Source organism: Neofelis nebulosa, chromosome 4, assembly GCF_028018385.1.
Source record: "Neofelis nebulosa isolate mNeoNeb1 chromosome 4, mNeoNeb1.pri, whole genome shotgun sequence".
NCBI classification, from domain to species: domain Eukaryota; kingdom Metazoa; phylum Chordata; class Mammalia; order Carnivora; family Felidae; genus Neofelis; species Neofelis nebulosa.
The window spans coordinates 25,248,184-25,274,365 of NC_080785.1; the positions used below are offsets into that span (position 1 = coordinate 25,248,184).

At 43.3% G+C, this 26,182-nt stretch overlaps 1 protein-coding gene and 1 non-coding gene across 2 annotated transcripts in view; one reads left to right on the plus strand and one right to left on the minus strand.

The window, feature by feature from the left end:
• SND1 (staphylococcal nuclease and tudor domain containing 1) overlaps positions 1-24,875 on the minus strand; it is a 425,421-nt gene extending 400,546 nt beyond the window's left edge. The window contains exon 1 of the mRNA XM_058724394.1: positions 24,574-24,875. Within this exon, the coding sequence (XP_058580377.1) occupies positions 24,574-24,651 (78 nt within the window). The 5' untranslated portion in view covers positions 24,652-24,875. The remainder of the gene's footprint in view (positions 1-24,573) is intronic.
• On the plus strand, positions 4,997-5,109 carry LOC131511242 (small nucleolar RNA SNORA1). Its single transcript, XR_009261437.1, has one exon. It is a non-coding gene; the product is annotated as a small nucleolar RNA SNORA1 (small nucleolar RNA).
• Positions 24,876-26,182: the final 1,307 nt, after the last annotated feature.

A 26,182-nucleotide genomic window follows, 5' to 3' on the forward strand; every position in this document is an offset into this window, starting at 1 on the left:
AAGAATAAGGGCAGCCACCTGATGAACACTAACATGTTCCCAAAAGGCCTGAAATAAACCCTGATGTTTACAGCCAAATGACTTTCAAAAAGGGTGCCAAGATAATTCAGTGGGAAAAGAATCTTTTCAACAAAAATGGGCTAGAAAACTGAATATCCACATACAAAATAATGAAGTTGGACCTCTACTTCATACCACATACAAAACTTAGCTCAGAAAGTATCCAACTTTAAGAGTTAAACTATAAAACTCTTAGAAGAAAATGCAGGTATAAATCTTCATGACCTTGGATTTGGTAATGATTTCTAAGATAAGACACCATCTTACAAAGCACAAGTAACCAAAAACAAGATAAAATGGCCGTCAAAATTAAAACACAGTGACTCAGGGGTGCCTCGGTGGCTTAGTCCATTAAGCGTCCAGGGTCAAGATCCCAGGGTCATGGAATCAAGCCCCACAATGAGCTCTGTGCAGAGCATGATGAACCTGCTTGAGATTTTCTCTCTCTCTCTCTCTCTCTCTCTCTCTCCTGACTCACTCACTCTCTCTCTCTTTCTCTCTCTCCCCCCCTCCCAATAACCCCCTCCACCGCTGGCATGCTCTTTAAAAAAAAAAAACACAGGGGCGCCTGGGTGGCGCAGTCGGTTAAGCGTCTGACTTCAGCCAGGTCACGATCTCGCGGTCCGTGAGTTCGAGCCCCGCGTCGGGCTCTGGGCTGATGGCTCGGAGCCTGGAGCCTGTTTCCGATTCTGTATCTCCCTCTCTCTCTGCCCCTCCCCCGTTCATGCTCTGTCTCTCTCTCCCAAAAATAAATAAAAAACGTTGAAAAAAAAAAATTTAAATAAAAAAAAAAAAAACCACAAAAAACAGTGACTCAGGGACACTATAGACAGTGAAAAGACAATATTTACAAAACATATCTGATAGGGGTCTAGTACCTAGAATAAGGAAATACTGTAACTCAATTTAAAAAACGACGCAATTGGGGCGCCTGCCTGGGTGGCTCAGTCGGCTAAGCATCCAACTTCGGCTCAGGTCATGATCTCGCAGTCCGTGGGTTTGAGCCTCGCGTCGGGTTCTGTGCTGACAGCTCAGAGCCTGGAGCCTGTTTCAGATTCTGTGTCTCCCTCTTTCTCTGACCCTCCCCTGTTCATGCTCTCTCTCTCTCTGTCTCAAAAATAAATAAACATTAAAAAAAAAATTTTTTTAATAAATAAAAAAAATAAATAAATAACAACGCAATTAAAAATGGGAAAGGGGTGCCTGGGTGGCTCAGTCGGTTAAGTGTAGGACTCTAGATTTCAGCTTATGTCATGATCTCACAGTTCATGAGAGCCCCACATCAGGCTCCATGCAGAGCCTGCTTGGAGTTCTCTCTCTCCCTCTTTCTGCCCCTCCCCTGCTCACACTCTCTCAAACTTTAAAAAAAGTGGGGAAAAGATAGGAATACGTTTACCCAAAGAAGATATACAAATGGCCAGTAAGTACATGGAAATGCAAATCTAAGCCACAATGACATATCACACTTCACAGCCACTAGGAAAGCTATAAGCAATAAGTGAGACCATAGTAAGTGTTGGCAAGGATGTGGACAAATTAGATCCCTCATACGTTGTTGGTGATGCAGTCATTTTGGAAAACAGCCTGGCAGTGCCTTAAAAGTTAAACAAAGCATTAGCACAGGACCCAGCAATTACACTCCTAGGTATATACCCAAGAGAATAAAATATGTCCACACAAAAACTTGTACACAAATGTTCATTACAATGTTATTCATAATAGCCAAGAAGAGTGGAAAATAACCCAAATGTTCATCAAGTGATGAACGGATAAATAAAATGTGGCCTATCCATAAAATGGAATATTATTCAGAAATAAGAAGTGAAGTACTGATTGATACTGCAACATGAATGAACCTTGAAAATATTACAATAAGTGAAAGAAGCCCGACGGAAACAGCTACACCCTTAATGATTTCATTTCTATGAAATGTCCAGAATAGGCAAATCCACAGGCAGAAAGTAGATTGGTGGTTCCCAAAGACTGGAGGGAGGGGAGCAGATGGGTTTAGGGTTTCTTTCTCTTTTCAGTACTGATGAAAATGTTCTAGAATTAGACAATTGTGAACGTTGTATAAATACAGGAAAAGCCACTGAATTGTATGCTTTAAAAGGGTGAATTTTATGGTATGTGAATTTATTTCTAAAGAAAAAACTTTTTTAACATCCAACATGGAAGTACAAAAACTTGAGGATATAAAACATATACTTCGCTACAGAGGATTGCCATATCTAGCAGGAAGGTTAGGTGCTCAGCTGAACAACCCTAACAAAAAAATGTTTTAAAAAAGGCAGTTGACTCAGTAGCAAAAGCCAGCCATGGTGACTCACCAAAGAATGGAGGGCCACTGTAAACTTTCCAATCCTCTAGAAATAACAAGGTAGAAGTGACAGGAAGGAAGCAGGACTTCAGCAAAATCTACAAAGCTCAAAAATGATGAAAATGGCTGAAAACAATAGAAGCTTTTTCTGAGAAACCACACAGCAATGAGAATGCACTCCTTTCCCTCTGTGGCACAGAAAGAAGAACGAGGAAAGTCACTGGGCTGAAAGATCCACAGTGCCATCTGGAAGCATGCAACTGCCACAACCCAGGTTGCACGTGCAGGGGCTATATGTCAGAGTGACAGAGAAGCAGGCCAGGGACCCTTCCCTGGACAAGAAATCTTCTTTACCTGAAAATACCATCAGGGGATCAAGAAGAAGCTGTTGTGGATGGGGTAGGAAAGCTTTTATTAAATACATTTTCATGAAGCAAGAAACTATTAAAAAAAAAAAAACAGGATTAAAGTAAGAGTAACTGAAGAGAAACTAAATTGTAGAAAATTTCGGAAAAAGTATATCAGGAAAAAACCTCTTGGCAGCCAGCACCGTTGCCTCCACAAGAAGAATCATCTCTTGAAAATTAAAAAGTCATTGAGACAAAGAGCAAGCAATCCCAAAAGAACATAAGCTGTGTGGTCTGGGAGGTCTTTCCCAGAATACTCGCCAACACAGCCAGCTTCTTCTTTCTTTTTCTGGCAACAGCAAGAGGCAAACCAATTAGAGGGCCAGCAATCAAACACAATGAACTGGAAGCCCCTGGACTCATGGCAGGCCATTTCAGTTGCTGCAGGCGCACCAGCTCATCCAGCAGAGATGAGTGTAAGTGAGCAGCTGCTCCGGGGGCCAGCTATACCACAAGGTCCTCAGTTTGAAATCTGGGGACTTTACATCTCAGAGGGACCAGAAGGGTCATCTACAGAGAGAGGGCCACTAAGAGATCTCATCCAGGCCCTTGTATTTTAGAGGTGAAAATCTGCAAGCAAAACAAGTAAAATGACTTTTGCTTACAATAAAGTATTGATGGCCGAGCAAGGACTAGACATAAAGTCCCCCAATCCTGATGTTCCACCATGCTGCATGTAGAAACAAGCTTTTGGGGGGGGGGGGGGGGGGGGCTGACGTGTATTAAAACGGTATCTGAAGTTACCTACTGGTTAGATCTTTTGCCCAAGTAAAATCTCCATTTTTATGTGTCAGCAGAGCAGGTGTCAAAGACTAAGCAAGTAAAGCTTCCATGAGCTTACTGCTCCAAATCAAACCAACACTTGTTAAATACCACCATATGCAACGCAAGCAGAGACTTAAGAGTCTAATATTACAAAAGAACACCCAAAAAAGAAGCACAAAGGAAGAAAACTCCAGAATGATAAAAACAGGATTGGCAAACTACAGCCCACTGGCCAAATCCATCCCACTGCCTGCTTTTGTACAACCCAAGAGCTAAAAATGGTTTTTACATTTTTAAATGGCTGGGGGAAAAAAAAATCAAAAGGGTATTATGTAACATATGAAAAGAGTATGAAATTCAAATTTCAGTGTCCATAAATAAAGTTTTATTGGAACATGGCCAAGATCATTTATTTACATAATTGTCTATGGCTGCTTTCACACTGGAACAGCAGAGTTGAGTAGCTTCAACAGAGACCGTATGGCCTGCAAAGCCTAAAATATTTACTACCTGGCCCTTTACAGAGTCACTTTGCCAACCTCTTATATATTATGACATGACAAGGAAAGGAGATAAAAACTAGTGTTATGGAAGTCTAAATAGCAAGTGCACAGCAAAAATAAATTCAGGACTACCACTTCAAGTTATACAAACTGCTCCTTTTTGAAATCGGAGAAGAACAGAGGTATATGACAATAAGAATTTAGTTTCAGAATCAAAGCAGTGTCAGTGGTTAATTGGCTCTATCAGCCTCAGTTTCCTCATTTATAAATGTTCACAAAACATGTAAGAATACCCACGAGAGTTGTTACGAAACCTAAACGAGAATAAAAGCACTGAGCACAGAGGCTGGTCAAAAGACCCAATACATAACGCCAATATTGTTATAAGAAATGGCTCAAGGGGCACCTGAATGGCTCATTCAGTTAAGTGGCAGACTCTTGATTTTGGCTCAGGTCATGATCTTGTGGCTCGTGAGATGGAGCCCCATACTGGGCTCCACGCTGACAGCTGACAACACGCAGAGCGCCTGCTTCTGATTATCTCTCTCCCTCTCTCTCTCTGCTCTTCCCCCACTTGTGCCCACTCACTCTCAAAATAAACAAACAAAAAAGAGGGGAGCCTGGGTGGCTCAGTCAGTTAAGCATCAGACTCTTGATTTTGGCTCAGGTCATGATCTCACGGTTCATGGGTTGGGAGCCCACGTTGGGCTCTGCGCTGACAGTGAAGAGCCTGCTTGGGATTCTCTCTCTGCTCCTCCTGTGCATGCTCTCCCTCTCTCTCAAAATAAATAAACTTTTAAAAACATTTAAAAAAAAAAAAAAAAAGAAGAAAACAGCTCAGACTGTAGTCACAAGTAAAGACTGTAAGAGTATGTACAATAGAAAAAAGGTGGACATTTCCTCCAGGAGTATAAAAGAAGGTATCAAAATCATGGAAATTCTCCCACAACTGAATTCAGTCAAAAAGGATTAAATAGTGGCTACACTGAGACACAGGGGATGCTTCCACGACAGCAAGTTTATTGAAGTGGTGACAATGAGACCTGTAACACTTTCTGCTAGGCTTATGAAGCAGAGTGGAAGTAACAAAACTTTTCAATACCAGAAGGAACTAAAGAATAATAATTTTAGATCATTTGCCAAAATAGCAATCAATGTACTTCCTACAATTTTACTTCTAGGGCCATAAGGTAAAGGAACTGGATCACAAAGAATACAGGTGGGGAATATCTGAAGAACGTCCATATGCAAGTGGAGATCAAAGAAGCCGAACTGAAAGAACCCTGGGCTGACAGTGACAACCATGGATTGATTCTTTTCAAAAGGGCTATTTTGAAGATTATGATTCTGACTTTGGAGGAACTGCAGGGGTTGGCACTGGAAGGAATCACATGTAAAATTCCTTAAGTAACAATTTATTGACTTAAAGAAGTGAACAAATCTGTGCTCAAAAACTTCCAATGTTATTACTATTAAATTCATATTATTTATATGCTAAAAAAAGGATTAAATAACCCATAATCTACCTTCCCCATTTGCCAGCTAAGATACCCCCTCCCTAGAGAGGTAAATGTTATGTGTTTGTCAGAACTTTTGTCCTCAAAGGTAATGTTGAGTATCATATCTTAAGTCTGCACTGAACTTCATCCCTGACAAAGAGTGGTGGCGATCAAAGCCTCAGGTGACCATGAACTCTGAAATCAGCCTTGAGTCTGAAAACAAATTCAAGCAAAAATCATTCCAAGCACTGTGATGTTCCCTCCTGTATAAATGAGGGCAATACTACGACCACCGTCTTCTCTGGAGTGTGAGGATTACTAAGTGAGACGCCTCACGGCACCTGACTCCTAGCAGGTACTCAGTTAACGTTAAGGGCACATTGGTCTCCCTTCCCTTCCCTTTCCCTTCCCTTTCCCTTCCCTTCCCTTTCCCTTCCCTTCCCTTTCCCTTCCCTTCCCTTTCCCATTCCCTTCCCTTTTCCTTCCCTTCCCGTTCCCTTCCCTTTTCCTTCCCTTTCCCTTCCCTTCCCTTTCCCTTCCCTTCCCTTTCCTTTCCCTTCCCTTTCCCGTTCCCTTCCCTTTCCCTTCCCTTCCCTTCCCCTTCCCTTCCCCTTCCCTTCCCTTCCCTTCCCTTTCCCTTCCCTTTCCCTTCCCGTTCCCTTCCCTTTTCCTTCCCTTCCCTTTCCCTTCCCTTCCCTTTCCCTTCCCTTTCCCTTCCCTTCCCTTTCCTTCCCTTCCCTTTCCCTTCCCTTTCCCTTCCCTTTCCTTTCCCTTTCCCTTTCCCTTCCCTTCCCTTTCCCTTCCCTTTCCCTTCCCTTCCCTTTCCCTTCCCTTTCCTTCCCTTCCCTTTCCTTTCCCTTCCCTTTCCTTTCCTTCCCTTCCCTTTCCCTTCCCTTTCCTTCCCTTCCCTTTCCCTTCCCTTTCCTTTCCCTTCCCTTCCCTTTCCTTCCCTTCCCTTTCCCTTCCTATCCTCCACCCCTCTGCATCCTCACAACCATGCTCTGAGGAAGCAGAGCAGGCACCATTCTCCTCACTTTCTGAGGAAACTGTGGCACTTATACGATGGCATCAGAGCTAGGACACACGTCTTCCCAGCACACTTCCAATAAACCCCAAATACCAAATATATGTGAAATGGGAGTCAAAAATTGGTGGCAGAGGGCAAAACAGGTGAAGAGAGTCAAAAGGTACAAACTTCTAATTATAAAACAAAGTAAGTCGTGGAGATGCAATGCACAGCATGGCAACTACTGTGTTGCATATTTGAAAGGTGCAAAGAGAGCTTAAAAGATCTCATCACAAGAAAAAAAAAATCTGTAACTATGTACGGTGACAGATTCTAACTAGCCTTATTGTGAACATTTTATATATCCAACTGTTATGCCGTACAACCGAAACTAATATATATAATATATAGCTTACATAAAACACCAAGGTTGTAACTTCTGCACAAATAAAGCCTCACCATCAAGGAACTGACTCAATCTCCAGGAAGCCTGTACCAGGATGTACCCAGGATGATGGTCCTCTGCAGAGCCAAGTTCTCACTACTCAATGCTGAGCCCCGCTGTTGTCAAGGATCCAGAGATCGAGACACAGTTATGCAGAAATAAGAGAACTCAGGAAGAACTGTATGTCAGGCAAATGTGTCATTTCAGAGAAATCCATTTCAGTTGTCAAAAGAAAATCTCAAAGTGGGCAACAGTCACGTGCGAAAATTACCAAAGAAAGAAGCAAAAATTGACTTCAGAACATAAAAGATTATCACTTAACGGATTTTGACCCCTCAACCAAATGCTTAAGGTCAAGTACTCACACTATATTAAAGATGAAAAATTACTGTAGTGAGCAGGGCTTTTTGTTGGAGATTTTGCTGTTTAAATTTATTTTTTCTTATTTTTATTTTGAGGGAGAGAAAGAGAGTGCACAAGCACGGAAGGGGCAGAGGGAGAGAGAAACCCAAGCAGGCTGCACACTCAGCACACAGCCCAACATGGGGCTCGATCCCACAAACCGTGAGATCATGACCTGAGCTGAAATCAAGAGTCAGACGCTAAACCAACTGAGCCACCCGGGCACCCCTAAAATGCTTCGGAATCACAGAATTGAAACCTTTTCTAAGCACACAGTTCAAAAAGGCTATCACACCCAAAAAGGATCTTGGGTTTTAAAGAGAGTCCCTCTTTCTTCCTATGCTAGTTATCTGGTGGGAATTTTAAAAATTTACATATGTGGTCTAATTAGGTTTTATAGTCAGGAAAGCCAGAAGCTCCTCAACGTCTCTAAAGTTTTAAGGAAAAACTGATGGAAGTTCAGTTACAATAATTAAGAACATTCTGTAAGAGAGGAGAGCACCATCCACATTTTCGGTTTCAGTGAAGCCTTGGAATCTTGGTTGTAATCTCTTTACCTCTCAGAGTTGGCCTTATCATCATAGAGGAATGGGATTATCAAAAACAATGCCTGAGTCCCCCCTCTCTAATCTACAAGGAGTGGTTTTGGGAGATGCCAAAAGAAATTCTGTTAATTTGCAAGACACAGGATTTTCTTTTGTTCTTAACCAAATTCTGTAATTTCCTCCTCCCGTCGTCCTCCATACCTTTGGCCTTCTCCACAATGTGGATTGTCCAGATCAAAATGTAGAGTAGTATTTTCAGCCAGCATGTGGAGGGGACAGGAAGAAGAGTCTCTACTGCTAATCAACTATAGCTTGAAAGCACTGAACAGTTATGTCACTGCAGCCACCATGGCTACAGGCTAGAGAGAAAAATGACTCAGTTGAGTCCCATCATCTTTCAATTGAAACAAAAGAATAAAAAAGGCAGAAGTGAGAAGGGTGCACAGAAAGCCTCTGAAAAAAATTACAGGCCAGAAATCACGGGAGAGCCTGTTAGAAATGCAGACACACCAATTCCACCCAGGACCTACAGAAGCAGAACCTGCATTTCAATAAGATCCTTGAGTGATGGGTATGCACAATAAAGTTATTAATTCCCTGCCTCTTTATCCCCACCCTAACTCCCTGGCTTAGAAACATGTTCTCCAGCAAATTCAGCTTAAACTATCTCCACAAAGAGGCCTTCCAAATCCCCGAACTGGGTCAGAAAGCCTTGCTACGTGTGCTCTCTGACTACACCATACTTCTACTCATGGAATTTATCTCAACACTAAATAGTATAGTTGTTTAGTACTGGCTTTCCTCTCTAAGCTACAAGATCTATAACGGCAAGGACCAGGTCTATGTTACTCACCCTGATAGCCCCCGAGCCCAAAACAAGACCAGAAACAAAGTCAGCATTCAATAAGTATTTTTTGAATAAATGAATGGCCCTACTGTGTAAAAAGCACAGTGCCAGATTCTGGAGAGAAGGGACAAGAACAATCAAGACATGGTCCTTGTCCTTAAACAACTCCTAGCTTAGTGGATTTTTGCCAGAGCTAACGAGAGCCAGGATCTCAAGAGCACGTGCCACACGCACAGCTGTTTTCCTATTTCTCTGCCAAATGACAACAGGTAGCCCAAATGTTCTCCAAGGCCTTCCACCCACCCCCTTGGCATGATCCACAGGCAGGCATGTCCTCACCCAGTCCGCTTCATCCCGTATTCTCCACTGCCGGAGTTCAGTCCCTTGTCCAGCCTTCTCTCTGCCCTCTATAACGCAGCTCCAAGTCCTCAGCATCATTCCATTCTCCCCTAGGAAGCCTGTGCTGCTGCTGAGAACATTTTCCTCAGCACCCCCTTCCCTCAGCAATCCTCTTATTACGTGATGTCGAATTTCCCTTGTTACCTCCTTCAAGAATGTCTTACCTGACTCCTTTCTAACCACTCAATTGATTGTTTCCTGTGAGCTGTCAAGTCTACTCGATTCAACAGAAACCACTCAAATCTATATCCCAGACCACACTGGAGAATCTCCCAATTAACTGTTCAATATTCAATTGCCTTCCCACTTTCCTCAGTCATTTCCCATATCCCCCAAAGGGACACTAAGCAAATGCAGTAATTTCATCTATGATTATATTTTCCATGATTCTTATATTTATTCTTATTTAACAGACAAGCATCTCTCGGTAGATTTACACCCCAAAGTCTATATCCAAATACCTAAGGTAACAAAAACATATTTGAATTCCTTAACTGGTAGCAACGAAAGTAACACTATTTCCTTTTAATCATCAGAGAAGCAACTCACAGAGAAACGTAAGCAGACAGGAAAAGAACACACCATGACAGGGACGGAAGTGCTGAGAGAAGGCACCGGCAAGCTTAGGCCACCATCAAGCCAGCTCACAGCTGCTCACAGCTGTTGGCAACAGGCTCATAATCCACCCCCCCCACCCTTTCCCACCCTCCCCCCACCACCACCAGATCCCAGTTGGAGTCCAACGCAGCCACTAAAAACATCAAATTCTAGACTCTAGGACTCTGATGAAGCACTGTATTATAGATGTGTTCCTGTGCGGGTCATGGGCAGGGTTAACAATTCCAAGGCCTGTGCCTTCTGAATGTTTTCCACATCCCAACCTGTAACAGTGATTACCAAACAATGATGGACAGGAGCCCTAATCCAAAGATTTGGTTGGGGACTATCAGAAATTTTAAAGCACTAAAAGCACTTTCAAAAGTTACTGATTTGTGGGGGCGCCTGGGTGGCTCAGTCGGCTGAGCATTCCAACTTCGGCTCAGGTCATGATCTCACGCTTCGTGGGTTTGAGCCCCGCGTCGGGCTCTGTGTTGACAGTTCAGAGCCTGGAACCTGCTTCAGATTCTGTGTCTCCCTCTCTCTGCCCTTCCTCCACTTGCGCTCTGTTTCTTTCTCTCTCAAAAATAAATAAACATTAAAAAAAAATTTTTTTAAGTTACAGATTTGTACTTTTTCTTAAACATTTCAAAATATACACTTCTAGGGTATCTGGCCTCAGCCTATCTTACGGGTTTCAATAACTGATGCAGTTTTTCTGTTTCCATACATTTCATATACATGCCCACTCTGCATTTCAGAACTATTGCATACGGATAGTCATATAAGAGGAGGGTTGAAGATCATATGCCTCTTGAACTTCTGTGTGTTCACCACAGGTAGTGGAGGCAACTCCCCAAAGACACAGGCTTCTTCTCTTAAGGAAACCCAAGAAATGGGGCGCCTGGGTGGCGCAGTCGGTTAAGCGTCCGACTTCAGCCAGGTCACGATCTCGCGGTCCGTGAGTTCGAGCCCCGCGTCAGGCTCTGGGCTGATGGCTCGGAGCCTGGAGCCTGTTTCCGATTCTGTGTCTCCCTCTCTCTCTGCCCCTCCCCCGTTCGTGCTCTGTCTCTCTCTGTCCCAAAAATAAATTTAAAAAAAAAAAAAAAAAAAAAAGGAAACCCAAGAAAAAGTTGTTCCTGATCACAAACAAGACCTCCCCTCCTCTGCGCAGTAACTGAGAGGTGAACCAGCAGTGGCCAAGGTAGGGTGGAGAAGCCTGGGAGTGCATTCCAGGAGCTACTCAGTTACTGGATCCATCCAGCCCTCATCCCCACTCTGACTCCTTCCTCCTCAGGACCAATGTTCAGAGGAAGGAGGGAAGTACCCCCATGATTCCTGATCCAGGGAGGCAGCGGCCAGAGGGCAGCTCCCGTGGCTGCCATCCCTGACTTCTCACAGCACCGCTGGCATAGTGGCCCTGAGTACAATAGGTCACATCATAGTCCAATGATAAGGAGGGTTAAGAGGGCTGACACTAGAAACAGCTAAATGAAAGCACACCAGAGATCCTGAAATATCCAAGAGAAATGAAGATTAGTACCTTGAGTATTTCTCAGGCTTGTTTCCACGAAGTCCTATGCATTTTTCCTCAGAATGAACTTACAGCAATAGGGATGCCAGCTTATAAAGCAGAATACTCAGCACTATTCAGAGTGAATCATCTCTAAAGGACATCTAATACGTTTATTCTGATTTATATGCAGGACTGACTGCAGAACTTAGGATGCACTTCAATTTCTATGCTACCCATGAAAAACATTAATTTTCCCATGTTATTTTCCAGATTTGTTTGGAAACTTTTCCTATTTGAAACGTTCATGGTCAATTTTAGATGTCAAAATAAAGTACAAATCACAAATCTACCATAAACATTTCAGAGTCCTTTATTGCTAAATTAATGCACCATCCCAGGATTCTTATAATTAAAATCCTAGGAAAACTATGATGGGGGATTAAAAATGGAAGTCTCCTATCATCGAACACACCTGGAGATCACCCTACTACCTGCTGGTGGCCCAGCCTAGCCCCTCCATCCTCCAGCACAAGGCACAGATTTGCATACCTCCTTAAGAAGCTAAACAGAAGGTATCTAGCCTATCTGGAATTTCCTTGCATTATCTTCACTGCAGGTACTGCCCCTCCATTTTTATTAAAAACATCCATAATATTCTACATATCCTATGCTAACCATAAAGTCCAGCTCTCTGATTCCCCTCACCTTTGGGGGAGCACACTCTCTAATGAATAACAAAATAAATACAGTTCTTTAACATACAAAGCATAGAAATTTCAAATCCAAGTTTACGGACAGCTCACAGACACAGAGCATCTTTACTTTCAGCATTACCATCAACCACTTTCAAAAACCAATTTTCTAAGTTCCTGTCCCTCAGATAATCTAAGTCCCAAGCTTCTTATTGTCCCTACATTGGCTTTCGGCTTCTCCTGTTGACAATCAAAGAAACGCATTTTCTACCACACAAGAGACAGAAGAGATACTCTCATCAAGAGCACTGATAAGGGAACACTTAAGAATTAAATGGAAACCAAGCAGTCGAGCCAACAGCCCTATAGCTGCTTGGCCACGTAAAGGAAAGTTATTCCTCCAGAGCTAGAATCCGATGACTGACACTGGGGCAGGGCAGGGCTTACCCAGGCAGGAGCTGGGCCTGCGCCCCACAGAGAGCCTGCGGGAGGTCTCAGGAGATTCTAAAGCTCTCACAAGAGAGGAGTTTAACAAGATAACTGGGCTTTAAAGTAATAGAGGCAACCTCCTGGCCTCTGGGCTGTGAAAGGGCTCACCTGCCAGGAGTAATAACACAAGCAATTACTGCACACAGAATAGATCTCAGCAGGATTCCAGGACCCAGGCACTCCAGAGTCCCCCCTTCCACAGAGGGAAGGAAAGGGAGGGAGGGAAAGAATGCACCACTTTTCATGAAGACCTTGGAGAGTCCTATATTAGGTAAGCAGATAAATTACACTTGGCATAGTAATTCACTGTTTTGGGTTGTTACCAAAAATAAAAATGCCCCTGGTATTAAAGGCTATAAAACAATGGATTTTCCCTCTCCTGGAACAGAATTCATAAAGTTTAAAAGTTCACTAACCTCCCATTCCAGAGACTAGGAACAAAGACTCAGAGCCTCGCTTCTTGTTCCTTTCTCTACTACAAACTTCCAGCAACGCTTAGTCACTTTAGGCAAGTTGCCTTAACCTTACACATTGCATCCAGATTACTCACAGCTGCTTTCAAGACCATCTGAGTATTCCCACCTGTACTTAGCCATTTCTCCTGCCTTTCATCTCACCCATTTTATTCCTCTGCCTCTGTCAAGACCTGTCACTTTCACCACCTTCCCAGAAAAGATTTTTAAAACAAATGGATATGAAAATATGACATTTGATTTTCCAATGTGTCCATTCTCCAAAAAACATCAATACTTAAATTCACAAGTTCCCCTTTCCACCATAAAACAAAGCTACCTACCTCTATCTAACAGCAACATTTTAATAAGACTGACAACTAAAATTTCATCAGACCAAAGCTTTACCCGGAACCAAGCACATAACCTGAGGTCTCAAGCCTAGGCTGCCTACTCTCCATTAAAGGCTTTCCTTAGCCATGAGACCCTCCCCTCAGCCATCCTAGTTGCTAGATTTACAGAAACACCTACCTTCTGTTTATTTAGGTCTCTGTGAACTTTGTGACCCCACACTCTCCCAGATTTAACTGTTCTTACTAAGCACAGTAAACATCCATTTCATCACTGGAATCACATACTCTGAAATGAAAAGAGGTGTTACTGATAATTATGCCAAGACAACAGGTGTGAACAGCAAGAGCCCAGGCAGACTGGGATGGAAGCTGCCCTGTCATTACAAAGGTGCCAAGGCCAGGTAAAGGAGCTGTTCCTTGCAAATAACTAATTTATGTTCCTGCTGGGAGACTGGAGGTTTAGGGAACTGACATAGAGAACCAAAAAACCCCCAAACAAATTTGGATTATTTGGTTCCCCTTGGGGATAAATAGAAAATGTTTTACATCGCAGTGAAAAACTGCTATATATACCAGAATTTAATATTTACACACACATAAGAACTGTCCCCTTTCCAATTCTCCTTCAGTCATTCCTATTAAATGAAGAAGAAAGTTCCAGTCTGGTGGCAAGAAGCCTTTAGCACATCTTCATCACTTGTTAAACTTTCTTCATAGCCTTCTGCAAAACACCATACCAAGCTAGAATTTAATAACACTTTGTTTTCATTGTGCATTTTTTAAGGTACTTTCTAGTTATGGCAAGCAACACTGGTTTCCCATTGTCGACAGTGATATTAAGTTTGCTTTAAAAATAATATTTCAGGGGTGCCTGGGTGGCTCAGTGATTTGAGCATCCGACTTCAGCTCAGGTCCTGATCTCACGGTTTCTGAGTTCGAGCCCTGCATCACACTCTGCTGTCAGAGCAGAACCCACTTCAGATCCTCTGTCTCTGTCTCTCTCAATCTCTGCACCTCCCCGCCTTGTGCTCTCTCTCTCTCTCTCTCAAAAATAAACATTAAAAAGTTTCTTTAATAAAATAATACTCCAATTTTTAGAATAGTTGATTGCCAAAAGATTTTCAAACGAAATAGAAGCAGAGGCAGTGTTCCCATGCCAGAACCATGGTAGGAATACACACACATCTGAAGCCCAGCAAACCTGAGGTAACCCATAACACCAAGGTTGGGATCAGCACTTGACTGAGAGGCTGCCAACACTAACTCCCCTGGTTCAGTCTCTCCAAACAACTCTAAAAATGGCAGTTTCCCCATACAGGATGTGGTCATGCTTACCACCACCTCCCATCCCCACCTTCTCATCCGAGAAGAAAAAGGAGGAAAAGCTGTGTACCAGGCCGTAGGAAAGTCAAACCTCCCACATGACCTTGCCTCTCACCTCCTCATGTCATCTGTAGCTCAGTAGCTGCACACTTCCTTAGTCATGGAGCTCTCTAGAACCCAGAGAAAGCAGATGAGGCCAAAGGTCAAAGAGCCTACTCTCCTTTAAATGCCAGGACCTTGGGATGCTTGCATAGCTCAGTCGGTTAAGCATCCAACTTCGGTTGAGGTCATGAGGTCATGATCTCGTGGTTCATGAGTTTGAGCCCCGCATCAGGCTCTGTGCTGACAGCTCAGACCCTGGAGCCTGCTTCCCATTCTGTGCCTCCCTCTCTCTCTGCCCCTCCCCCACTTACACTCTGTGTCTCTCTCTCTCTCAAAAATAAATAAACATTTAAATAAATAAACACCAGGACCTTGAAACAATTGAAGGTCTTCAAGCAAGTAAAAAGGAGTTATTTAATGATCCCCAGGTGGTTAAGCCCTGCCCTCTGCCAAAGAGATAAAATGGTTTTCAAGGATACCCTGGAGAAACAGGACTACCAAACATGCAGTGATTAATGAATAATAAGATATTAAGCTGTATTTTGCCCTAAATATTATCTAAGATGGTATTTGTAAGAAATAAACAGGTTAAGTTTAAGTAAAGCCCCCCTACAACTACCAAAACCATTAACTGATATTAAAGCATACCAGCAACTGCACTTCCAGGAATGTATCTTACAGAAATGCCAATAACAAGAACACAAAGATGTAAAAACAACATTCAGTCAGTGTAGCAATGTTTAGAATCATGAAAAACTTAAAACATACATCAGCAAAAAAGTGGGTAAGTAAATACACCCAAATGATGGAATACTCTGCAACCATTAAAGAATGAGGTAGGATCTATAATGAGATATAATAGATAGCCATGACAATTTTTTTTAAAGTTGCAGGAAACATATATTATCACCCCATTTCTGTTTCTTAAAAAGAGGGAGTATGTATTACATTTCTGCATGAAAAGTTTGGAAACACATTTTCTTAGGGGAATGAGAATGAATGACAGAAAACCGAGAAGGTCAGAGGGAGATTTTTATATTTAATTTACATACTTCTACGCTATTTGAAATCTTATGAGCAGGTTTTAAGTCCAAAACTTAAATACTGGTAATTATTAAATAATTAATGCTAGTTGGCATTCACCTGAACATTCTGAAGGAATTCAGGGATGAACTAGGAAACTGCTGCTCAAAACAAGGAAAAGCCACAAAGGGAATTGTAGATGTAACCCTTAATCATAAGGACTTCAAAGACTTGAGAATTATAAAGAAAATTTTATTTCCATATTAGACAAACAAGTGGAATAAAAAGTAAAAACTGAGACCACCAAAGAGGTCATTTGGGGTTTTACTGATGTTGTTAACAATGGGGCTTATAAACAAGAAACAGGATAGAGACAAACCAGAAGGCCTAAGTGTGTGGCTCCCAAGGATTACAAAAGCAGAAAGTGAGCAGCACAGAATCATGTTTGTAGAGGACACTAAAGACTTCCAGAGTAATAATGTGCCAAGTTATTGGCGCCAAATTATAGGAAGATCCTAGGAACCTAAGCAAATAAAAGGAAAAGTGGCAGATGAGTGTTAAAATGAGCATATGGCCTAAATCAGGCATAGAAAACAACAACTTCTCAGCTGTCAGTTATGACCCAAGAATATGATCTCGGAGTCACTGTAAACGGACCCCTGAGGATATCAGCCTAATACTGAAGTACAGATTAAAAGCAATGCAAAGTGTCCTGGCAGCCATCAAGATAAGTGCTAAAAAGAATGCAAAACTAGTATCCTCCCCTCATGAAATTCTGATGTACCCGCCCCCCACACACTATGTTCCTTCTGTCATTTGTGTCCTGCCCCTTCAACTACATACAGAAAAGGAGTTAAACAAGATCAGTGGGTCTCAAATGCCAGTCCCCAGATCCAACCAAAAAACGACTCTTTCAGAAACACTTAGGAGAGGCTTTTAAAAAAAACAGATTCCCAGGCCACACTCACAGAGATTCTATTTCTGTGCCTCTGAAAGGCCCTTCTAGGTGGTCCTGAAGCATGGATCTGTTCAGGAAATCACTGGGAGGCTTCTCTCTAAATCTACTCTCAGAAAGGATTTAAGAAAGCGTACAATAAAAAATAAATTCAAAAGAAAAGAAACCATGTGAGGAACTACCAAGAACAGATTATGATTCCTATACTTGCACATTAAACAAAGTGGAAAAGATCTGCAAAAGACAATTAGGATCACCTACAGGAAGAAGTTTCAGCCTTGAAGTGTGAAAAAGCTAAGAACCCTTCCAAGCCCCCCGAGATTCCTCCAATTAAGAGCAGGGCCAGAATAAACTCTCCCCATGAGCTACAGGTTCCCAGGGTGCCCTCCTCATCTCTACCCTTCTCAATTCAAGACTTATAGCCCCAGGAGAATATCAGGGTGTTCCAATGCAGAGGTGAGACTGTGTGATTAAAACCCACCGCTGGCATGTTTCTCTAGGTCCCCAACAAGCACTCCCACTAGTCTATCCTGATACCACTACTGAAGCCAGGAACCTCCCTAGCTCATTTCTATCCACCTTCAACCCACTCCACTATCCAATCACTCAGTCTAATTCAAATTTTAACTCTCGTCTTCCACACTACAAAAACCACATTACCACATTTCATATTTCATAATCTACTGTCTCAAAAAAAAAGAAAAAAAAAAAACAAGCAACAGGAACAGAAAACATATTTCATGCAGAATAAGCAGCAACTCAGAGTGAAGCCTACCATAAGGTAGATTTCTCAGTTTGGGTTCATCATGCCTAAAAGACATGCATTGTAAGGTTTCTTATACAATCACAGCCTTTGGGACTGTTGGGAGCTTAGAGACAACAGGTTTACCACTTCGTTTAAAAAAGAAAGAGTCTGAGGGGCACCCAAGCGGCTCAGTCAGTTAAGCATCTGACTCTTGATTTCAGCTCAGGTAAAGGATCTCAGTTTGTGGTTTGAGCCCTGCGCGAGGCTCTGCACTGACAGCACAGAGCCTACTTGGGATCCTCTCTCTCCCTCTCTGCCCCTTACCCGCTTGCTCACTCTCGCTCTCTCTTTTGAAATAAATAAGCTAGGAAGGAAAGGAGGGAGGAAGGGAGGGAGACTGAGAGGTGAAATGTCTTACCCCACATCACCCAAGTGGAGAATAGCAGCATCTGGGCTAGAACTTGTATCCCCTGAATCCTAGGCCAATGATCTCTCTTCTCTGCCAGGTTGCTTCCCAGAGACAATGTTAAGAAATTAGTTAATAAATTAATGTTAACAAATTCATATTAATGTTAATAAATTAATAAAGCTTATTAACTTTAAGCACAGATTCTCCAGTCTCCTCAATTCCTCCCCTTACACAGGAGGTTGGTGTTACAAGCCCATCCCAAGGAGACTACTTCCCACACAGAGAGAACCCAAAGCACCTCAAAATGTGTTAAGGCATAAAGAGAGGAGATGATGCCTTAAATCACTCGTCATAAGCTTGTAAACGGAGACAATATGCCAAGTCCAGTTTAATCACTGACTGAACATCTCAAAAATGACATGTGAAAATGTCACCTAAATTTTCATATGATGTTCACCTAGAAGTTGTTTTCCTTCCTAATTTTCAAAAAATGCCAACAGAAACCACTGTTTTTTCCCCAAACATCAGAGCTAAGTGTAAAAAACATTAGTGTATCATATTGAGTCTCACTGAAAGTGAAATCCCACAACACTCCATCTGCATCAAATGTTCACAACCTGTGATTCTGCATTAATTTGTGCTGTAAAAACAAAAAGCATATGTCAGTCTCCCAAGAGAGGAATTAGCAACAGAAACTGGGTGTCTATCCATTTCCCAACAAGAAATAAGAGGAAAAGCTACATTAAGCCCCTTAAGAGTTGAATCCCTTCATTCCTTGTCCTGAATAAGACAAAGAATTTCCTACAATATTTATTAGCTATGCTGTTCCTGGGAGAAATGAAATAAAATAAATCCAAAGACCAGATTCCAAAGAATATCTACTGCACCCCCTGCTAGAACCACACCTGTCAGCTAGACCGCTAACCCACTGGAAAGTGGGTACACAAAAGGCCTTGGAACCTTCACTCATTTCCCAAATTTCACCCTCCAAGTAAACTGAGGCATAGACTCCACCAAATCATTTGCCCATTTAGGGGTGCCTGGGTGGCTCAGTCGGTTAAGCATCCGACTTCAGCTCAGGTCATGATCTCACAGTTCGTGGGTTCAAGCCCCGCATCAGGCTCTGTGCTGACAGCTTGCTCAGAGCCTGGAGCCTGCTTCGGATTCTGTGTGTCCTTCTCTCTCTGCCCCCTCCCCTGCTCATGCTTTGTCTTACTCTGTTTCTCAAAGATAAATAAATGTAAAAAAAAAAAAAAAAATTTTTTTTAAATCATTTGCCCATTTATTACCAGCACCGATCACCACCAAACCTTAGGAGTCTTCCCTCATGATAATAAGCCACACTGTGCATGAGCTAGTTCCTTTCTGACCATTAGTTTGAGCTCTGAAGCACGCTACTCTGTGCTTCACCATCACTGTTCCTTACAGCTTGCTAGGTTAAAAGTGGTGCCAGAGGGGGGCAACTAGGTGGCTCAGTCGGTTAAATGTACGACTTCAGCTCGACTTCTTAGTTTGTGAGTTCGAGCCCTGCATTGGGCTCTGTGCTGACAGCTCAGAGCCTGCAGCCTGTTTCAGATTCTGTCTCTGATTCTCTCTGCCTCCCCCCCACTTGTGCTCTCTCTGTCTCTAAGATAAATAAACATTAAAAAAATTTTTTTTTAAAAAGTACTGCCAGAGGCCAGAGCAGACTATTCCATGTAGCAATAAAATGCTAACAGAAATATAAACAAGGACAAGTTCTGCATGCTATTTAACTCTCATTGAGCCTGCTCTTGGCATTTATCTTTTCAGCTAAGTACCTTTCGTTGAAAGATGGTAACCTTAGGAATACACAGGACTGGCTGACCGGAAGTCAAAAAAGCTTAGTCTTGGCCCCTTAAGAGACATGACTATGACCAACAGCAATTTTTTTTTTTATCAGTTCTCCACTGTTTACATGTATTTAGTGAAGTTAATGTCAGATACTGATCTCACCAAGGTACCAGAACAACCACCTGCGCTGTTTTTGCCTTCTATCACCCTAAAACACAAATGAATAGCTCACGTTAAACCCATACCACTTATGTGGCACCCTGAACTTGAAGAAATTAAAGAGATACTACAAAAATACTGAAAATAAACATCCATGGGGACCCTACAGCTTTTGCACTTGCTGTTCTCTCTACCAAGAACACCCTTCTCCTACGGTTGATTCTTTGTTGTCCATCAGATCTCAGCACAAATGCTGACGAACAGCATTTTTTTAACCTTTCCTAAACACCTTATCTAACGGAGCCACTCCTTCCCTTAGTCCCAACCACCCCGTCCCATTCCCCCACCTGAAATCACTCTCTCATAATATCGTGCATTTCTTGTTTACTTGTTTATTGTCTGTCTCCTTCATAAACCATAAGGGCAGGAATCTGGTCGACTTTTTACTACTGTTTCTCCAATACCCACACAAAGCTAGATGCACAATTTGTTCAAGAAAGAAAGGAAGTATGATTGCTCATCATTCTGTACCATTAGTTAGTACATGGCAGCAGCCACTGTTAGCATGACTAGAGCCAGCTGGATGCTTCCTTTTCATACAGAAAAAAAATGACAGAAAACATTTAAGATACAGTAAAAACTTAGTACTCTTTTACTCGCAATCTTGATTGGAAGCCACCATGCTCACCTGCGGAGATGTGGGCAATTTTAAGACTATAGGGAAAAGCCTGCCATCCTATTCTACCTAGTTCTTTGCAAATGGCTCTACTAAAATATTATTCAGCCACCTTGTCCCTTTGAGTAGCAGAATAAGACTATTTTAAGTAGCTTAGGAAAGATGTGTTTTTTTTTTTTTCTTTCAGTCTGCATGAGCTAAGTGCACGTAGGAAGGAGCAGATCAACGGACTACTACTTTTGTCCCCACTACACTCTGGAAAGACACATACTTCTTAGTTCAGAAACCTAAGATCTAAATTACAGACAGCATTTCCTACAAGCTGTACACTGGAGAAATTTCCACTAAGCTACTCACCAGGAAGCCTACCTCCCACTTTAGAACAACCTGGCAGCACAATTCCCATTGAAGGAGGAAACTCGTGGCCATCTTCTCCTTTGGATGACCCTCTGCCTTAGTCGTCCAGTGAGAATCTTGGTTCTTAGCACAAAACCAAAGACTGGCAGAGGGATTCCTTTCTCCTTAAGGCAATTATATGCGGTGGGGTGAAATGCACTGAGCTTTCACACTGTCCTCTCTCTGGCCTTTTACAACATAAGCAGGTGCAGATATGCTGCTTCCATAGCCACTTCTGCTAAGCACACAGCTTCAAGAACCATGGCAGACTCACTCTGCTGTCCTGAAAGCAATCCATGTGCTCCTGCTTGGAAAGACACACAAACACAAGTTAGACGGGGAAATTAGGGTGAAAAGACATAGAAAAGGGCTCTATCCTCAAAACAGAAAGGAAATCAGGTGCATAAAACCAGAGAAAACAGCCATCTCTAATAGCTGCTAAGTGTGGTGACCAAATTCTATACTAAGTACCCCAAGACTTCTCTCAACCTCATCCATTTAACATGTGCTGAAAATAATCTGCTGAGATAACAGAAAGTCTAGCATATCATTCAAAGAAATCCAGAGTTAGAATCTTTCAGGATTTTGAGAAAACAGTATCTGATTTGACAAAGACATTTACTTTTCCAGGTTATATTTTGTCTGCCCACACACCTGCCAGTCTCATCCAACTCAAGAAATATAAATCCACCTTCAGTTTTTCCATCATCCTGCCTTTTCAGTAACAGAACAGCTCCAAAATGCTTGTGTCAACTTACTGCCCACTTCCTCCTTAAACACATTCCAGAACCAACTCTGTTTCTGTCCCCTTGCTCCCACTCTCAGAGCAGACAGAGCCTCTACCTTCGCCATCGTTTTTAAAAACTGGTCAAATGCAAAGATTTTTTTTTTACAACTTGATTCCCAAGTTCATTCTTCTTTAACCTTAAAAAAGTAACAAAGGACTTACTAGAAACTTGCACCTTCCGTGGCCCTATAATCCGAGTTTTGCCCCCTCAAACAGAGGAAGGACTTTTCCTCTTCACAGCAGCAAAGCTCATCCCTAGACCATTTCAGACCTGCAACTCGGCCTGAGTGCAGACACATGTGGAGGGCTCACCCTGAAAAGCACACCTCTGGTTAGTCAGTGTTCTGGTTTCCAGCCTTCTCCCAGTGGCAGTAACTACTATTTCCCAATTCTTCAAACTATTATTTCCTTCTCACTTTCCTGTCACAGAGCTCCATCTTCCTTTCTGGACTTCTTACAAAGCAGTTCCTAGTACCACTGGAAATGATGACTCTCCAGGAAAATAAAACTTTGCTTAGCAGAAGAGCTTCACACAGAGCAATTTTCCAGTGGTCGATTTTTCATTCCAGAGAAGGCTTCTACACCTGGCATAAATCGGCCAGTCACTCTGCAGTTCATCCAGCTTCCCTCCCCTAATCCCTACTTCAACTCACCCACCCATCCCTGCAGTTTGGTCACAGAAAAAAAAAAAAAAAAAAAAAAACAAAAAAACAAAAAAACAGCAGTATAGACTACTCAATGGCTGAATTTTAAAAGCTTCCTCCCAAATAAATAAATAAATAAATAAAAATAAAAGCTTCCTCCCAGATTCAAATGTGTCTTCCACACTACTCTCCTAAGCACATAATGAAGCCTCTGACCACAATAACAGCTCGAGGATAAGGCAAGGAGTAACATCTAATCTTTCCTTAACTTGATTACAGTCAGCTTCACTTTCCTGCAATTTTGTGGTCATACATCACTGGCCCCACCCTCCACATTATAAAGTCTTGCCCTGGAGGCAGAAGCAGCATAGCATGTCAAACAGTACATGCTTTGGTAGACAGGCCTGGGTTCAAGTCTCATCTCTGCCTCTTATTACCAATAAAAAGTGCCTGTCCTTGTGTGAACTAGTCTTTCTAAACCTCAGATTACACATCTGTAAAATGCAGCCCAAAATGCTATCTACTTGTTAGGTTTTACAAATGAAATAATATAAACACGACACTCAGCACAAGATGTGACCCTTAATAAACAAGTGATGTTGATATTCAGTATCCATGGGGGTAATCTGTCAGGCATGGTCACCTCATAGAATCCAGATACCCTGGAAGCCTCTAGCATTGGTAGAAACAAAAACGTGTTCAGCCTCATTCCCACGCCACAAATGAGAGGGACCTTTAAGAAAAGTTCAAGCCTTAGCAAAGGAAAACACTCAGATCCACTCAATGCTGCCAATCGCACCACCAGACAGCCAAGCAATGCTGTGTCCTTATGGTGAAGGGAAAGATCAGTGCAAATGAAAAAGCTAATTTAAAAGGATCTACTCATGGGTCAGATCAATATTTCAAAGAAGGGAAAATATGTGAACCTTGGAAATTCCCTTCTCAATCAGTTTCTAATAAATTCTGACTCTCCAATTATGTATAAAGGGGGAAACAATACTGAAAACCTTGGAAATTTCAACTGGTGGCAGAATATCACCCAAGAAATGAACACATAGGAATCAGGCTGGGGAGAAAAATCTCAAAATCTAATTTTTACACACACAACACGCAAGCTAAAGAACATTTAAACCCTGACAATGAGCCAAGAAAACAAAATGTTTTTTAAACTTCCTGCAACTACAAAAAACTGTGGAGCTTTGGGTGAAAATGTCACAAAGAATATCTGTTGTTCCAGAAGGAAGTCAGTATTGAAGTCTGAAATGAAATCTATTAGTCTGTGGTCATCACAAATGGAAAATCTGTTAACCAAGAAATGTCAAGTTCCTGGATTTGGGAGCATTTGGGAGAGAAAAGAGGAGACAAGTGATAATAAGAATTTATACTACAAAATTATCATGGAGTTGGCGGTAAATTTTTAAAAATGAGCCTTGCAGGGTTTTAAATTCAAAATTCAAGAATTTAGAGAGTGAGGGTATATAAAAATCAGGCAGAATCAAGTGTTACCGCGGTGGACTGGGAATCCGAACACTTGGGGCTCTGGTCCTGGCCCTAATCCAAGCCACCACCATGCGATGACCTTAGGCAAGTCACTGCCCTCTTCAAACCAGTCTCCTTAGGCGTAAGAGGTGGAGGAACAATAATGATCTCTAAGATTTCTACTGGCCTAACATTTAAGGGTCAAAGGGAGAGGGAACACAAATACTAAAAGCTCTTGGGACTGCACACTTGACACCAGAGGTGGAGAGAAAAAGACGGAATATGAGGGCCAAAGAGCCAGAAAACTTGGGAGTTAAGTGAGCGTCGGTGGAAACTGAAATCTTCAAGATGGCCAAGTGCTTAGTTTCAGAGAAGAGCGGATGTCAGGATCTCGAAAAGCTACAAACTGCTCAGCAGATGTCAAAACAAACAGAAGAACGGGGGGATGGGAGGGCAGATATCAATTTATTATCTCCGTTAATCAATTAAGTAATCGATCTGTCCTAGTAAACAGCAGATCTGAGTGCCGCGACCACGGAAATCACTGTGACCCCTGATGCCAGGGTGTCCGGGAAGCAAAGTACCAAGGGGAGACCGTGTCGGGTTCCGTCTAGGAAGGGAATTGCGAGAATGGGTGAAAAGTGAGAAAAGGGGTAGAGGAAGGGATCTAGGAGACCACGCAGACTGGCGAAAGGGGAAGAAGAGCCAGCGCCAAAACCCGCCCGGAGGCGGGCGGTGGGGTCAGTGTCCGGGTCCCCGCTCTCACCATCTTGACGATGCCCCGCTGCACGGTGGGGACCGCGGGTCCCCCGGAGGTGCCGCCGCTCTGCGCGGAGGAGGCCATGTGTAGAGATAGAAAGGCAGCAAGTAAGGCGGTGGGCCGGCTTGGAGGTGTCAATGTGGGTGTCGGTGTTGGTGGGAGGCCGCCGCGGCAGGGAGCTGGCAGGCGACGGGTTTCGGGCAATGGACGGCACGGACGCGGCAGGCGCTCACAAGAGCAGCAGCGGGACTGAGAGCGAAAGAGGGGACGCGTTCTCCGCCGCCGCCACACGTTCTACTCGCCGCGCAAGCGTGCCAGAGCGCCACCGCCCTCCAGCCAATTAGCACCCAGAGCCCGCCGGACCTCAAGCCAATAGGCACCCTGCTCCCGGAGCCCCGCCCCTTAGTCCCAAAACGGGTGGCAAGCTCCAGGAAGCGCTGAAAGAGCTGATTTGCGGTGACGGGTTATGTATGAGGCGGGACTTCCGGGGCAGCCGTAGTAGGTAGTGTCGGGAGGTGTAGTGGGAAGGAAAGGACACGTCAGCATCTGGCCGCGGGGCGCGGGGGGCCATGGGAGCACCGGGGGCGGGGACAGCCTCTCCTTCCAGTCTAGTCCCGCCCATTGCTCCCCGCCCCGCGGGCCAGCGGGGAGCCCACGTGTACTGCTGAGTTCCAGGAGGGCGCACCCGGATTGGGGAGCGCGGTTTGGGGAATCCGGAGCCAGGGAGGCGACGATCTGAACAATCTCCGTACAGGCTGCACACCTAATTCCGACATTTTACGTCAGCTAAAAGTGTGGGGAGGACTTGGAAAAGTCTGAGGATCGTTAAATCTGCGGATGCTGGCGTTGACGGAACGCGGCCAGGCACCCTTCCTGTAGTTGGGAGTGTATCTCTCTCGTGTTTGTGTCGCCGGTGTCTGGCACTTGCAAGGCTCTCGATTAATGTTGGGGGAGGGGGGGAGGATAGATCTCTCTTAGGGGGTGATGTGCCCTGTGCACGGGAGAGAATGGCCCTCGTTTTCGGGCTCTTCTCAGCTTCGCCAATGAAGGTTAGGGAAAGCCATGGTACAAGCTCTCCCTGGGCCTAGAGGAGGCAGTCCCCTTGATCGCTTGTGAAGAGCCATGCCGGTTCCAACCACCTGATCCCATCCCTTAACCTGGCCCTAGTCTCTTCTGAATAAAGAGATTGGGGGAGAGGCGTGCGGAGCAAGGACATACAAATGTTTAAGTGAATGTTTAAAGGCAACTAATAATCCGTCAAGTGCTCACTACGTGGAGCCAAGGACCTTATGCTGTTTAATCTTAATCTTCAAACCTGGCTCCACATTGAGGATACCACTTCACCTGTAGCTCTTTTGAGACGAGGTTTTCTATACTTCCACACTTCACATATCCCAGTGGGGCCACCAATCTTCCTAGATCCTTAGTGCTGCCCTTTCCATACCATTAACTTGCTACCCTCTCCAGAAAAACAACAACTTTGTGAAGGCTCATTCCACCAGATTTATACCACTCTTATTAAGGTTCTTGTCTTCTCTGCCTTAACTGCCACCTTGTCATTCATTGAAATCAACACCTGGCGCACACTTCTCCACCCAGTGATCCTGAATGATTT